The 12,852-nt window shown below is 38.0% G+C and overlaps 3 protein-coding genes across 3 annotated transcripts; 1 reads left to right on the top strand and 2 right to left on the bottom strand.

Annotated features, from left to right (window-relative positions):
* LOC118280375 (protein SGT1 homolog) lies at positions 1–12,719 on the bottom strand. The gene is made up of 6 exons (XM_035600373.2): positions 12,554–12,719; positions 10,648–10,764; positions 8,159–8,360; positions 4,289–4,377; positions 3,645–3,749; positions 1–2,911 (listed from the first exon to the last, which is right to left on the bottom strand). The coding sequence occupies exons 1-6, from the start codon at positions 12,584–12,586 to the stop codon at positions 2,807–2,809; spliced, it is 651 nt and encodes a 216-aa protein (XP_035456266.1). The 5' UTR covers positions 12,587–12,719; the 3' UTR covers positions 1–2,806.
* Positions 4,419–7,313, top strand: LOC126912015 (uncharacterized). Its single transcript, XM_050702071.1, has 2 exons — positions 4,419–4,865; positions 6,031–7,313. Exons 1-2 carry the CDS (start codon positions 4,513–4,515, stop codon positions 6,905–6,907), a joined length of 1,230 nt encoding a protein of 409 aa, XP_050558028.1. The 5' UTR covers positions 4,419–4,512; the 3' UTR covers positions 6,908–7,313.
* Positions 5,224–7,479, bottom strand: LOC126912018 (uncharacterized). The gene is made up of 2 exons (XM_050702080.1): positions 7,308–7,479; positions 5,224–5,955 (listed from the first exon to the last, which is right to left on the bottom strand). The coding sequence occupies exons 1-2, from the start codon at positions 7,477–7,479 to the stop codon at positions 5,279–5,281; spliced, it is 849 nt and encodes a 282-aa protein (XP_050558037.1). The 3' UTR covers positions 5,224–5,278.
* Positions 12,720–12,852: the final 133 nt, after the last annotated feature.

Raw genomic sequence — 12,852 nt, 5'->3', positions numbered from 1 at the left:
TTTAAGTTAAAAAAAAAAACATTTATTTAATAATAATTATAAATGTAGCAATATTTATTATTTCTAAACACATCCTACTATTACGCTATTATGGTTTTGTGGGGTAGACAGAGATGAAGCTACTGACATACAGACATACATTATAATTATTGATAGTATATTATGCATTAGACACATAAGATCTACTATTTCGTGGAGGGGTAGGCAGAGAAGCACATCTTTACTTAATATTATAAATGCGATTTTTTTAAGACTTCGCCTGCAACATTTTATGGATTTGGGGTTTGAGAATTAGGGGATTGGGGATTGGAGGACTGGGGGATTGGGAATTAGGGGTTTGGGGATTGGGGGTTTGGGGATTGGGACTAGAAGATCGGGGATGGGGGAAGGGAAGAAGATTTGAGCCTATGGTAACCTCACCAAAACTGCGATACATAACTCAAGCGTTGTTTCACGACAGTTTTCTGTGAGGCACATTCGTGGTAAAGCATGGCTCTCCCACATTTCCTGATTGTTTGAGGACACTAAGAAGTCTACCTACCCCTTTTATTATAGAGAGAATCATAGTTTAAGTAATACAAAATGTACCTAATGTAATTTTTGATACCACAGTCTAACTACATTCTTTCAATCAGTCCTGAACATTTTACGCAGCCTACTCGCGCAACTTTTCGAGGATACTCGATTAGTTTCGGGCTTCAACCGGGATCCATAAGTATGACCTAACGAAACCAGTTGAGCATATGAGTAAGCCATACATTTTGATTAATGTTTTGATGAAGTTTTTGACTAAAAAATCATAATATATTCGTTTTGTTAATCTCAAAATTCATTACAAAATAATTTTCATTTAGCCAATTATTAGTCTTTATGATTTCCAAAATCCATAGTCTTTCATTCTCTACGTGTCGTCGTCGTATCATCACGCCTTTATAGACTGTGGTATGTATAGGACACTTGGTGTCAATGGTAATAATACAAGGGTAGCTGTCCGAACAGTACCCTTAGTATGACTCTTTGAGGCGCGTGCGAAGTACCCTTAATACGAATTTTCTTTACGTTGAACGAAAGCGCGTTGGGCGTTCTGATTGTCCAGAACAAAATAACTAACCAATCTTCGATTTAGTTGAACGTAAGTAGTACTAAGCCCTCTGATTGGTTGGTTTATTCGAACCGGCCAATCACAGCGCCGATTGCGTTCTCGTTTTGATTACTTTAAACGTTAAGTAAAGTCGTACTATACTTCGGCCTTATAAGTTTTTAAACTGACATGGTCACTAACACTATTATTAGAACTTATAACGGGATATTTACCATGTTTATTCATTTTATCGAGTTTCCGATATTTCGGCACTGTTGCAAGCGCCATGATCACGGATTAACTGGAGTAAATGCGGGTGGGTGTTTACGAGCAGACAAATCGGTCTACCCGCTTTCTTGTTCGTTTTTTGCTGACACCAGTAATACCACTACCATTGTCACTTGTAACTCGGCTTAACTCTCGACACACAAAACTCACTGTGTCCGCTCGCGAACTTTCTTCTTTCTTGGCGGTTTTGCGGGTTTTACATAGTTGGACCACTGGATTCCAAGCCCTCGACAGTTGAAACCCATCCTCCCGGTTGAAATTCAACCGGGAGGATGGGTGGGCGTAAACACCCACCCGCATTTACTCCAGTTAATCCGTGAACATGGCGCTTGCAACAGTGCCGAAATATCGGAAACTCGATAAAATGAATAAACATGGTAAATATCCCGTTATAAGTTCTAATAATATATACTTCGGCCGTTCAGAGAATGCGTTCCTGACACCTATCAGTTAGCCACGACTAGTGGGCACAACATAACACTGAGTTCGTTACCGTTCCTCCAAAATGAACCGCCGCATTATTTTAAGATTATTTTCGTTTTAAATTCGGCGGAATCATTTAAAATTTATATTTTAGTTATTTAAATGGAGACCAAAAATATATAATAAAATTGTTATTGTGTGTTGTAAATATATATTCATATAATAAAATTATTCTTTGTTACAAAGTTACAATCTGTATTTCTATGTAATAAAGTAAGTACATTGAATTGAATGTGCGTACAGAATATTAATCAGACTCCGATCTGATCCGATCCGATTCCTGTATAAGAACATATTACGATACTTGCCTGTTTTTTTAGCACAGCACTACAAAATATAAAGCGCTGACATAACCTTGTAATAGCGCAGTATAGATTTAGAAAAATATTGTTTACCAAGTTATTTGACACTCAGTTTGGCACAAAATTATAACATTAATTGATTATTGATATAATAATGTTGTTTTAATGCTCATCAATGGTTAAAACGGTAAACAACCAGCAAAAATATTTTTATCGTAACTGCAACGCCATTACAAAGTTACGTCGTCAGTTCAATCGCGACGTGTCAGGAACGCATTCTCTGAACGGCCGAACTATACTACGGGTACAGAACCAGACCCCTGCGTACGGCGCCGAGCGTTCCACGCGCTGCTAAAAGAGCCATCAGACCACCACAGATGGGGGCCCAGTAGGGCTAGATGCCCGACCCGGAGCTGCGGAAGATAAACGGGTATCGGGGCTCCAGCTCAAACAGCAGGATTAGGAACGGGGTGGTTTTTAGTCAGTAACAGTCTGACACTCCAACTTCAACCAAGGTGGGAGAAGTCATTGGATGATTATACCCCTCAAAAAAACCTCTTGCCCTTCCATTACCACTGACATACAAACATCCATACAATCATACATCCATCTATTACAATTATTACATAATTAGTTGTCGTGTTTCTAGAGTCTAATCCCATTTCTTGAACTCAACCCCATCTGGTGGTTTCATCTCGACTTTATCTCGTCCCACTTGGTTCCAGTTCGTGCTGAGCACTGTGCCTCCGGATTCCACCTGGAATTAAAAAAAAAACATTTATATTAGTATGTATTTTATATATGCTCTTTTGGCTTGAGTGAAATTTTATTGAGATTTCACACTAGGATTTTCTCCTGTGTCGTGGGTGCGTTTACAAACATACAAGTTCATATGCACATGACACCCAGACCCGAAACAACAATTTGTAGATCACATAAAGAGTTGCTCCGTGCGGGAATCGAACCCGCTACCCGTTGCGCGGCAGCTAGTTGCCCAGCCACCGCACCAACCGTGCAGTCAAGATTATGAAGTAAGGGCTCCGGTAAGGCTCAAATGCAGTCGGGACGGCCGGCCGACCCTGTGTCAGACCCGGAATCGGGAACCGGTATTGTCATAGAGTTTGGGAATCTGACGATCGTGTTTCGTTGTGTGAGTGAGGTTACCGGAGAACCAATTACCCCCTTTTCCAATCCCGATTTCCCAAAACCCTTAAATTCTTTACCCTAAAAAGGCCGGCAACGCACTTGTAACGCCTTTGGTGTTTCAAGTGTCAATGGGCAGTTGCGATTGCTTACCATCAGGTGATCCGTCTGTTCGAATACGACACACGACGCGACGATTGTTGCGAAATGCTGTTTATGAATATGAAGCTCTAGCATGGCTTGAAACTACTCGAACTCCTCGTCAAACAGTTACGTGAGTAAGCCCAATACATAATCATTGATTTAGTATGTCTCATGAAAGTTATAATAAAATTAGAAGTACTTACAAAGCTCTTGTTCATAGCGCGCCGCACCTCATCGGATCCTTCTCCGTATATCTTCTGGAAGAGAGCGTTCAACGCTGCGTCGCCTTCTGGCTTCTCCTCTTCTTCCTATAAGAAGAATGTTATGCAATTTAATTTGTCGATAAAACACATTTGTATACTACTCTTACTTTTTCTACGGATGCTGATTAAGGAAGTACACATATAGGGTGACTGGTAATTAGTGAACGATATTTAAACACGTAATTGTACTCATGATTACAAACAACTTTTCCGAAGAAACTTTGTTTGTATACTCATTAGTTTTATTTTTATCACAATAACAAAACAACAAAATTTCATTAGTACGCGCGCGTAAAGTTCCAAAATACCTACTAGTCCGTCTTTGGATTGTTTTTGTTACATATTGTGATAAAAATAAAACTAATGAGTAAACAAAAAAAGTTTCTTTGCAGTGCAACTGTCTGGTTTCTGTCAAATGGTAGCGAAACGCAGACTTATCAATGTTAAAAAAATATAGTTCCTTAATCTTAATCTTCGTCTTTGACAGCCAATAGAAAACTGTTGAAGACAAATCCTCCGCTAACGTCGGTCACCGGTGACCGCCGTGGCGTTTAAAGTGTTAATAAAAAAAATTATTAACTTACCATTTTCTTGATATCCTTTTCGATTTTATCCCAGTCCTTTTTGAATAGCTTCGGCGGTTGTTGCACCGGTCCTGAAGCGTCTATTACAGCTGAAAAGAGAATGAGAACATTTTTGAATTTGATGGTTTATAGAACACACACGTTTAAGGCCTCCTACGCACTGGCGACCATAGACGCGGCCAGGCCGCCGCGGCCATGGTCGCCGTTGCGTAGGCAAGCGCGACATGTGGACGGCCGAAAAATTTGCAGTCGACTTCCAAGGGTGTGTCAAGATGGACGTGCAGAAGATAATCACGCTAACTGTGCTTGTGTATTTACTACGAAAACGAAAACGGAAGATTTCACGTAAAAGACAGTTTTGGGTGCATCCATTACTTTGCGAGAGAAAGACTAAAGGATTATATTATACTTATTTTTTGGATTTAAAAATGTATGAGAAGAGATTCTTTAATTACATGAGAATGTCAACGAATACTTTTAACCTGTTACTGGATACAATAAAACCAAAAATTACTGGAACTGGTAACAACTATCGGAAATGCATTCCAGCAGAAGAAAAATTAGTAATAACAATAAGGTAAGCTTTTTCTTTTTTAAATACAGAATGTTTAAAAAATACGTGATATATTTTAAAGGGTGTTTCGGAATGGAGTATTGTGTACAGGAAAAATAAAAATAATGTGATAGGGCCTTTTTTTTACTTAAACTGCTAAATGGATTTTTTTGTAAATTTGAATTATACAAGACTCGTTTCTGAATCGCCCTAAACCACCACTGTTGTGTTTTTCACAACAACCTGTAAAATTCATTGACCAAGGTTTTGCCACTTTAAAAAATTTATGAACTATTGTTCAGTAGTATTCTATTTTACGACTTTGAAAAGGAGAGGAAAAGGGCTTGCTTATAACATGTTTTTAAATATTAAAAAACTGAAGTAGATAATCAAATTATTTGTATTTTCATAACTTAAAAAATGGCAATTGTGAACAATTAATCATTGAAATTGGGAAATAGGTCTATCATTTCTGAATTTTGAGAAATATCAGAATAATGAGTATGATTATCGCTGTAATTTGAATCATCTGATATCCTGTTGGTAGTAGAATAACCTGAATAACTCGGTCGATTAGGGTCATATTCTTGGTCGTTAAGAGTATTGAAATTACTTGAATAGTTTATGCGCGCTGTTGTAGGTGTACAGTTCGGTTGGTATTTTTCTATAATTTCCATGATTTCCATTTTCGCTTTGGTCTTCATTGCAGCAGGGATTGTTTGAAATCTTTCGAGGAGGGATAAAAGAAACAGGCTGTCACAATTTGAATCATTCTGTGTAGTCGCTATGGTCTTTTGCAGAACTGAAATTAGAGGGTCTGTATCGGATTCTTCGTTTGGCATTTTTTTCTTCCTTTTTGTTCTAAGCGACTTTGATGCAGACTGTTGAGTCTCAAGATCAGAAGATCTTGCACTTTTATTTTCTTGACTTGCCTCTTCGAGACTATTTTCTGTTGCGTTTGTGTCCAGCACTGATTTCAAAAACAGTAATTGGTTGAAATAGGTGTATTGTGATTTACGTTTTGCAGCAGAACCACTTTTGACATCTTTAAGACGGCGCAGCTCTCTTGTGAAACAGTCTCTAAGGTTTTTCCATCTTTTTTGGAGAGTAATGCCTGTAAATCAATAAATAAATGTATTACATATTACAAAACTAATATTATGTTTATTAATGTGAATTTTATTTTCAGGTATTTGGCTACTGGGTGTTCTTTATCTCATATAAGTCATGAATACCGTATAGGGCTTCCTACAGTATCGGAAATAGTATTTGATGTTTGTGAAGCAATATGGGAGATATTAAAACCAATTGTGATGCCACAATTGACCAGAGATAAGTGGATTCAAACGGCTGAAGGTTTTCAAAAATACGCCCAATTTCCTAATTGCATTGGAGCCATCGACGGCAAGCACATTAGAGTTATCAAACCACAACATTCGGGATCTCTTTATTACAATTACAAGAATTATTTTTCAATCGTGTTACTTGCAATATGTGATGTAAATTATAAATTTCTTTACGTAGATATTGGAGCATACGGCAAATGCAGTGATTCGTCAATTTACAAAGACTCTGTATTTTATCATAGGCTTTTAAATAATGATCTCGATATTCCGAGCAATAACCCCATCAAAGAAAATGGCCAATCAATGCCGTTCGTTTTAGTGGGTGATGAGGCGTTTTCACTATCGGAACATATGATGCGACCGTATGCTGGGAGAAACTTGAATAATGTAAAGACTAATTTTAATTATCGACTATCCCGTGCCCGCCGCTATATTGAATGTACATTTGGAATATTAGCCAATAAATGGCAGATTCTTCACCGACCCCTAAACGTCAAGAAAGAATTTGCAGTTGTGATTATAAAAGCTCTATGTGTGCTTCATAATTTTGTGCGAGAAAGAGACGGATATGATTTCAAGGACACGTTAACTGTACCAGAGACTTTATTTGAAATACCTGCATGTTTACCTAATAGAGCAAATAGAACATCAACCGAATATCGAGATATATTCGCAAACTACTTCAGTACCGACGGTCGCTTGCCCTGGCACAATTTGTAAATATATGGGAGCGTACCTACGACGGCTGGTCAGTTTGTGCGTTGAGGCACTTGCTCGCCGCGAGCCGCCATTGCGCGCCGTAAACAAAATGGCGTCAAACGCACATGCGGTATGAGTAATCTTTTCAAAAAGTTATTCCAATCATTACGAAAACCTGGGAAATTTTAGCAAATAATTGTCAAAACTCATGTGCAAAGCGAAAAATAGTAGAAATAAAATAGTTATACTTTTGACAATTACCTATTTGCTAAAATTTCTTAGATTTTGAATGAACGGAACAACTTTAAAAAAAAACACTCATGTCACATATACGTGTCGAATGCTACTACAGCACCTGCTGCGTTTATTGTAGTTCATCGCATTATTAATTTACTTAGGCATAATAAAATAAAATACTAACCAAGTTCTGCCTTTTCTTTATCTTCCATGGATTCACCGCCAAATATATCGACCAGTTCAAGCCACAACTGCCGCTTAACATCTTTATTGGAGTAATCATTTGATTCTAAATCCCATAAACCTCTTCTATTTTCAACTTCAATTATGAACCTTTCCGTGTCGAAATTGGCCATTGTAAAATAATCACTCTGTAGCTAGCTACACGTCTGGTCGCCGCGGCCGATGCGGTAGCACTGATGAATTTTAATACAGAAGTGATGTTCTCGACGGCCACGATTGGTCGCTGGTCGCGTGGCATCAAATTGGACGCCGCGGCCAACGGTGGCCGCTGGTCGCTGGCCGCTAAGTGCGTAGGGGCTATATAGCGATTGCTATAAAAGTCCAGAATTCACTGGCCGCCGCGGCCAGGTCGCGGCGACCATGGTCGCCAGTGCGTAGGAGGCCTAAGTGTGGGAGAGCCATGCTTCGGCACGAATGGGCCGGCTCGACCTGAGTGATACCACGGCCTCACAGAAAACCGTCGTGAAACAATGCTTGCAGTGTATTTCATTATGTGAGTGAGGTTGGCGGACGTCGGAGTGGGCGGCATCGATTCCCGGGTCAGGCAAAGTATTACTGGGCTTTTTTCGGCTTTTCGAAAATTTCTCAGTGGTAGCATGGAGTCTGGGATTGTACCCGGTATATGGCAATAGACTCACCCCCTATTACATGGTACTTATAACACATACGGTGTAAAGTGGGTGCACATTGTACATTGGCATTACGTGTCCTAATGTGCACCTCTGCCTACCCCTTCAAGGATAAAAGGCGTGACGATACGATTTAAGTATCTAATTATAATTAGTATCCTACCTTGAGGTATGGCCTTGACATGATCATCAGCTCGATCACCGTCCAGCTGTGTCCACCGCAACCCCTCCTTTTTCCGTAGCTTCACCTCGATTTTGGAAGGAGTCACCACATGTGTACACAGGTTAGGTACTACTTCATGCGCTAGGTCTAATTCTAGACTGTATTCCGAGTCCGAATCTGGGATCGCACTTGATACTGAAAGCTGAAAGAAAAAAATTGTTTGAATATAACCATTGTTGTTCGTGAGATGGCCGTGCTTCGGTACTGCTTTTTTTAAGGGGGGGAAATCATCCAAAAACTTCTGCCGCCTTGGGCGAGGCGTTAGGGAGTGTCAGACTCTTACTGACTAAAACCCACCCCGTTCCTACTCATGCTTATCGATCCGGAGCCCCGGTAAACCCGCTAGGTAGTTCGCAGCTCCGAATCAGACACTTCGGTACTGCTGGGTCGAAAAGAGACAACAGTCTCTCAAATAACACTTGCATTTTATTTCGCCGTGTGAGCGAGATGGTCTGTCATTGGCAAGAATTGTGACCATGTAGCATGAGTTTGCTTTACGTTTACAGTAATCGAAACCAGAGTGCGTTCGACCCTGTGATTGGTTGGTTTGTTCTAGCAATAAACTTATACCTACTAAGGGTACTGGGTGTTGCATCTAAAATCTAATAATGCGTTCAGGGTTGATGGGGCTGCGGCGATTCTGTAGTGCGTCAGGGATGTTTGCTGAACATCGCGTCGACTGCTTTTACACTACGATGATTTTTTAGCAATGTTTGCAATAGGTAGGAACCTATCCTGTTCCCGCAACGGAGCATTCTTACTTCCTGAATCCGAATTATTCTACTCATCCAACACATCATCAGAGTTTACGACATATTCGCAACGTATGTTATTCTCTTCGTCGACAAGATATCCATTGTCTAAACGCACTAAATCATTACCGATTTCGTCGTTTTCCATGGTGTACAAGAAGTATTCACTGCAGTAATAAGGTTACTTCTTTTATGTATGACACAGCAACAAGATTATAGCGTAAATAGATTGTAATAACTATATTTTACTAATAATTTACTACACAAATGTGGTGTGGTGTACTAGTTTATTTCTTATTAAAAATCACCAATTTCAGAATGTTTACAACACCACACAGCACAAGACGAAAATTCAATAAGTTATAGACAACTGATCGACTGAGGGAGACACATCTTTTATGATGCGTTAAAGATGTGCCTCCCTGGTGCGTAGAGTGCGTGGCAGCGCCAACAACATCCTTAGCATGATCGCTAGTCGTCTGGATTGCAGTTATATCAATCACTGCAGCGCCATTTGTCATGGGGTGGCGCGGCGGTGATTGTTATGTTTACTTTACTTACATTGTTTTTATTTTTGGCTGACACCGACTCCAAAAATAACAATAATTGTACCTACTTACATTATAATGTGTGTGATGAGTTAATAAAGTTAGTTAATCTATTAAGTTGTTGAAAAATACGCAATTATTTCTTTTACTTTTTAGTGCATAGTAATTTGTTTTGGAATATTTATTTTTTGAAGTCGGTTTTTTCTTACCCGACTGCGCCAGAAGGAGGGTTATGTTTTTCGAGAGTATGTATGTATGTATGTATGTATGTATGTATGTATGTATGTATGTATAATTGTTTGGCACGCTCTGCAGCCTAAACGGCTTGATGGATTTTGACTTGAGAGGTGTCGTTAGATTCGTATTAACTGTGAGAGTGACACTGGATATATCAAAATGTTTAAAAAAACAAAATGGCGGATTTTTGGCGCCAAATTCGAATATTGCTCACTCTCTAGCCTAAACGACTAGATGGATTTTGACTTGAGAGGTGTCGTTAGATTCGTATTTACTGTGAGAGTGACACTGGATATATCAAAATGTTTAAAAAAACAAAATGGCGGATTTTTGGCGCCAAATTCGAATATTGCTCACTCTCTAGCCTAAACGACTAGATGGATTTTGGCTTGAGAGGTGTGGTTTGATACGTATTTACTGTGAGAGTGACACTAGATATATCAAAATATAATAAACAATAAAACTAAAAGAAAATAAAATAAAAAAAGGTAATTTAAAAAACTAAAAAACCCGACTGCGTTTCTTTATAACATGAAAATGAAAAAACCCTAAAACAAGAATACAAGAAAAATTTAAGCAGTCGGGACCCATTCTAGAAAGCCATAATTTTAGAAAACATAATATTTAGAATGGGTCCCGACTGCTTAAATTTTTCTTGTATTCTTGTTTTAGGGTTTTTACATTTTCATGTTATAAAGAAACGCAGTCGGGTTTTTTAGTTTTTTAATTTTATAATTTGTTTCTGTATATTACTAACACTAGTCTATAAGAAAATTGTTACTAACTAAATGGACACCATGGTCTGAATTAAATAAATGATTATGATTATGATTATAAAATGTGGCCTACTTCCAACCCCTTTAAGAATAATGTAGTATGAAGCTCTACTTACGCTCCTCTCTCCATAGTTGACCTTCACTTTATCCTTTGGCGCGTTCTTCACCAGTATCGTGATGACCACCTGCGACTCTGTCTGGTACCAGTCATGTTTTATCTTCGGCCGCGACGGCTGTGGACAAGGGTAATGGTGAATTTATAGATATTTGCAAATATATGTCATATGCTATTTGGTGATTGCTTAATTAGTCAAGTGGTGACTAGTGCGACTGCCGGTGTAGGTGTCTCGGGTTCGATACCCGGGTCGACCAATGAATTCCTGGGCTTTTTTCTGTTTTTCGAAAATAAAACCTAAGATATATGTATAATAATAACATATAATAAGTGTGGGAGAGCCATGCTTCGAAGTGATACCATGGCCTTACAGAAAACCGAAGTGGAACAACATTCCCAATCTACGATTCCCCAACAACCCTTAAATTCCCAACCCTCAAAAGGCCGGCAAAGCACTTGAAACAACTCTGATGTTTAGCATGTCCATGGGTGGTGGTTTTGCTTATCATCAGGTGACCTATCTGCTGGTTTACTGGCTTATACCATAAACATTTTTAACTGGGCTCTTCAACTTCTTCACTTTGACTGTATATTAGTTTTACATTGTTGAAGTAATCAAAACAATGTAACCAAGAATTGTATTGTAAATCTGATTAAAAAAGAGTAACCTATGGAGTTTCTTGCTCGTTCTTCTCCATAGGAATCTACACTTTGGAACGAGCAAATAGCTTCACTAGAGGACTGACCGACAGACAGACGTTATTAATATTATTATATTTGCTTTGACGTTCAAAAGTGCCTTTCTGGTCTATTTGAAATAAATGATTTTGACTTTGACTTTGACTTTGACAACTGATCAACTCGGTACAACTTTATTGATTTCAAGGAATAATGAACTTTATTATGTTTATTTAGGTTACAAAAGAGACGGCATGTATGAAATTATGTATTTACATACTGCATCTGCATTTGCTATTAAAATTCAGTCTTCACAACATTTCATAGTAAGATTTTTTATGTAAGTAGCTATAATTATAACTTTCTTTTATACTACTTTCTCTATTTTTCGTGTCAAATCTGAAAGATAGTCTGTGGTACTCTCAGATTATGTTAAATGAAATAGGGTCCGCTTTTATTGTTTCTTTTGTTTGAGAGAGGAAGTTCTTCTGATGACTTCTCCCGCCTTGCACGAGGCGAGGGGGAGTGTCAGACTCTTACTGACAAAAAATCACCCCGTTCCTACTCCTGTTAAAAGTGAAATAGAGGAGGTTGAAAGGAGTGGCTGGAGGTGGAAACTAAGTTAAAGTGCATTAAGACTTTGACTGCCAACAAAAATCTGCTGAAGGCAAATCCTCCGCTAGCACTGGTCACTTTTTCCCTCCATGGCGTTTAATGTGTTAATTACTATTTTATTGGCATTTTGCCAGTATAATTTAGACAAAGAAGCTAGTCATCTTCAAAACATAAGAAAATTTTATTCCAAAGATTTCTATGCAATTTAACAAATTATTTTAATTTAGAAATAACTATTCTACTAATTATTACTTACTGAAACATTACCAAGGCAACCAGTTAGAGAAATCAATTTTTCCATGATATCATGTATTTGTTTTAAGTACACTAATAGGTAAGAATAAAAACCTTTATTTTTATGTATATTATAACAACATATTGTTTTGATAGGGACATGTAAGTAGGAGGTAACATACCTATTCAGTATTATGAAGTTTATGAATAAAAAACAACGTTATAACAGTGTTCAGCTACGCTAAAAATAGGGCTAAACCTTAGCGTCTAATCAAACAAAAGCCAACTATCGACAAAGACGAAATTATTCATGATTTCGAAAAGAAAGCGAATTAGTTTCCAATATGAAAATTGAATGTAAATAACACATGAAATCATACCTCAACGGCCGTATTTTCTTTCGTTTCAGTCATATTTTCTCCTCTGACTCTCCAGAAATGTAGATTTTTCAGAAATCTTCAAAAAATATTTATTTTTACACCGACACTATTCAGCAGATTTTTCTAGACTGGTGGTGCGTTCTGAATGTAGGACATTTTAACTATGCGTTTCATACGGAACTGTAATTAAGCTAAGCATTTTAAATGAAATGTATTAAAAAAATATTGAGACCCGTTAGACGACAAATAGATAATCTTTTTATCAAAATCTAAGAACTAAATAACCTATTTAGTGAATT

This window comes from Spodoptera frugiperda, chromosome 21 (assembly GCF_023101765.2).
Source record: "Spodoptera frugiperda isolate SF20-4 chromosome 21, AGI-APGP_CSIRO_Sfru_2.0, whole genome shotgun sequence".
Classification (NCBI taxonomy): Eukaryota; Metazoa; Arthropoda; class Insecta; order Lepidoptera; family Noctuidae; genus Spodoptera; species Spodoptera frugiperda.
This window is presented reverse-complemented; position numbering and strand designations above follow the sequence as displayed.

Excerpts from the sequence above, each read along its gene's own strand:
- LOC126912018 (XM_050702080.1), bottom strand. The coding sequence starts at position 7,479 with ATGGCCAATTTCGACACGGAAAGGTTCATAATTGAAGTTGAAAATAGA. Across the intron at positions 5,956-7,307 it reads TAAAGAAAAGGCAGAACTTG|GCATTACTCTCCAAAAAAGA; the intron begins GTTAGTATTTTA and ends ATTGATTTACAG.
- LOC126912015 (XM_050702071.1), top strand. The coding sequence starts at position 4,513 with ATGTGGACGGCCGAAAAATTTGCAGTCGACTTCCAAGGGTGTGTCAAG. Across the intron at positions 4,866-6,030 it reads AAATTAGTAATAACAATAAG|GTATTTGGCTACTGGGTGTT; the intron begins GTAAGCTTTTTC and ends TTTTATTTTCAG.
- LOC118280375 (XM_035600373.2), bottom strand. The coding sequence starts at position 12,586 with ATGACTGAAACGAAAGAAAATACGGCCGTTGAG. Across the intron at positions 4,378-8,158 it reads TGTCAAGGCCATACCTCAAG|CTGTAATAGACGCTTCAGGA; the intron begins GTAGGATACTAA and ends TTCTCTTTTCAG. Across the intron at positions 3,750-4,288 it reads AAAAGGATATCAAGAAAATG|GAAGAAGAGGAGAAGCCAGA; the intron begins GTAAGTTAATAA and ends TTCTTCTTATAG.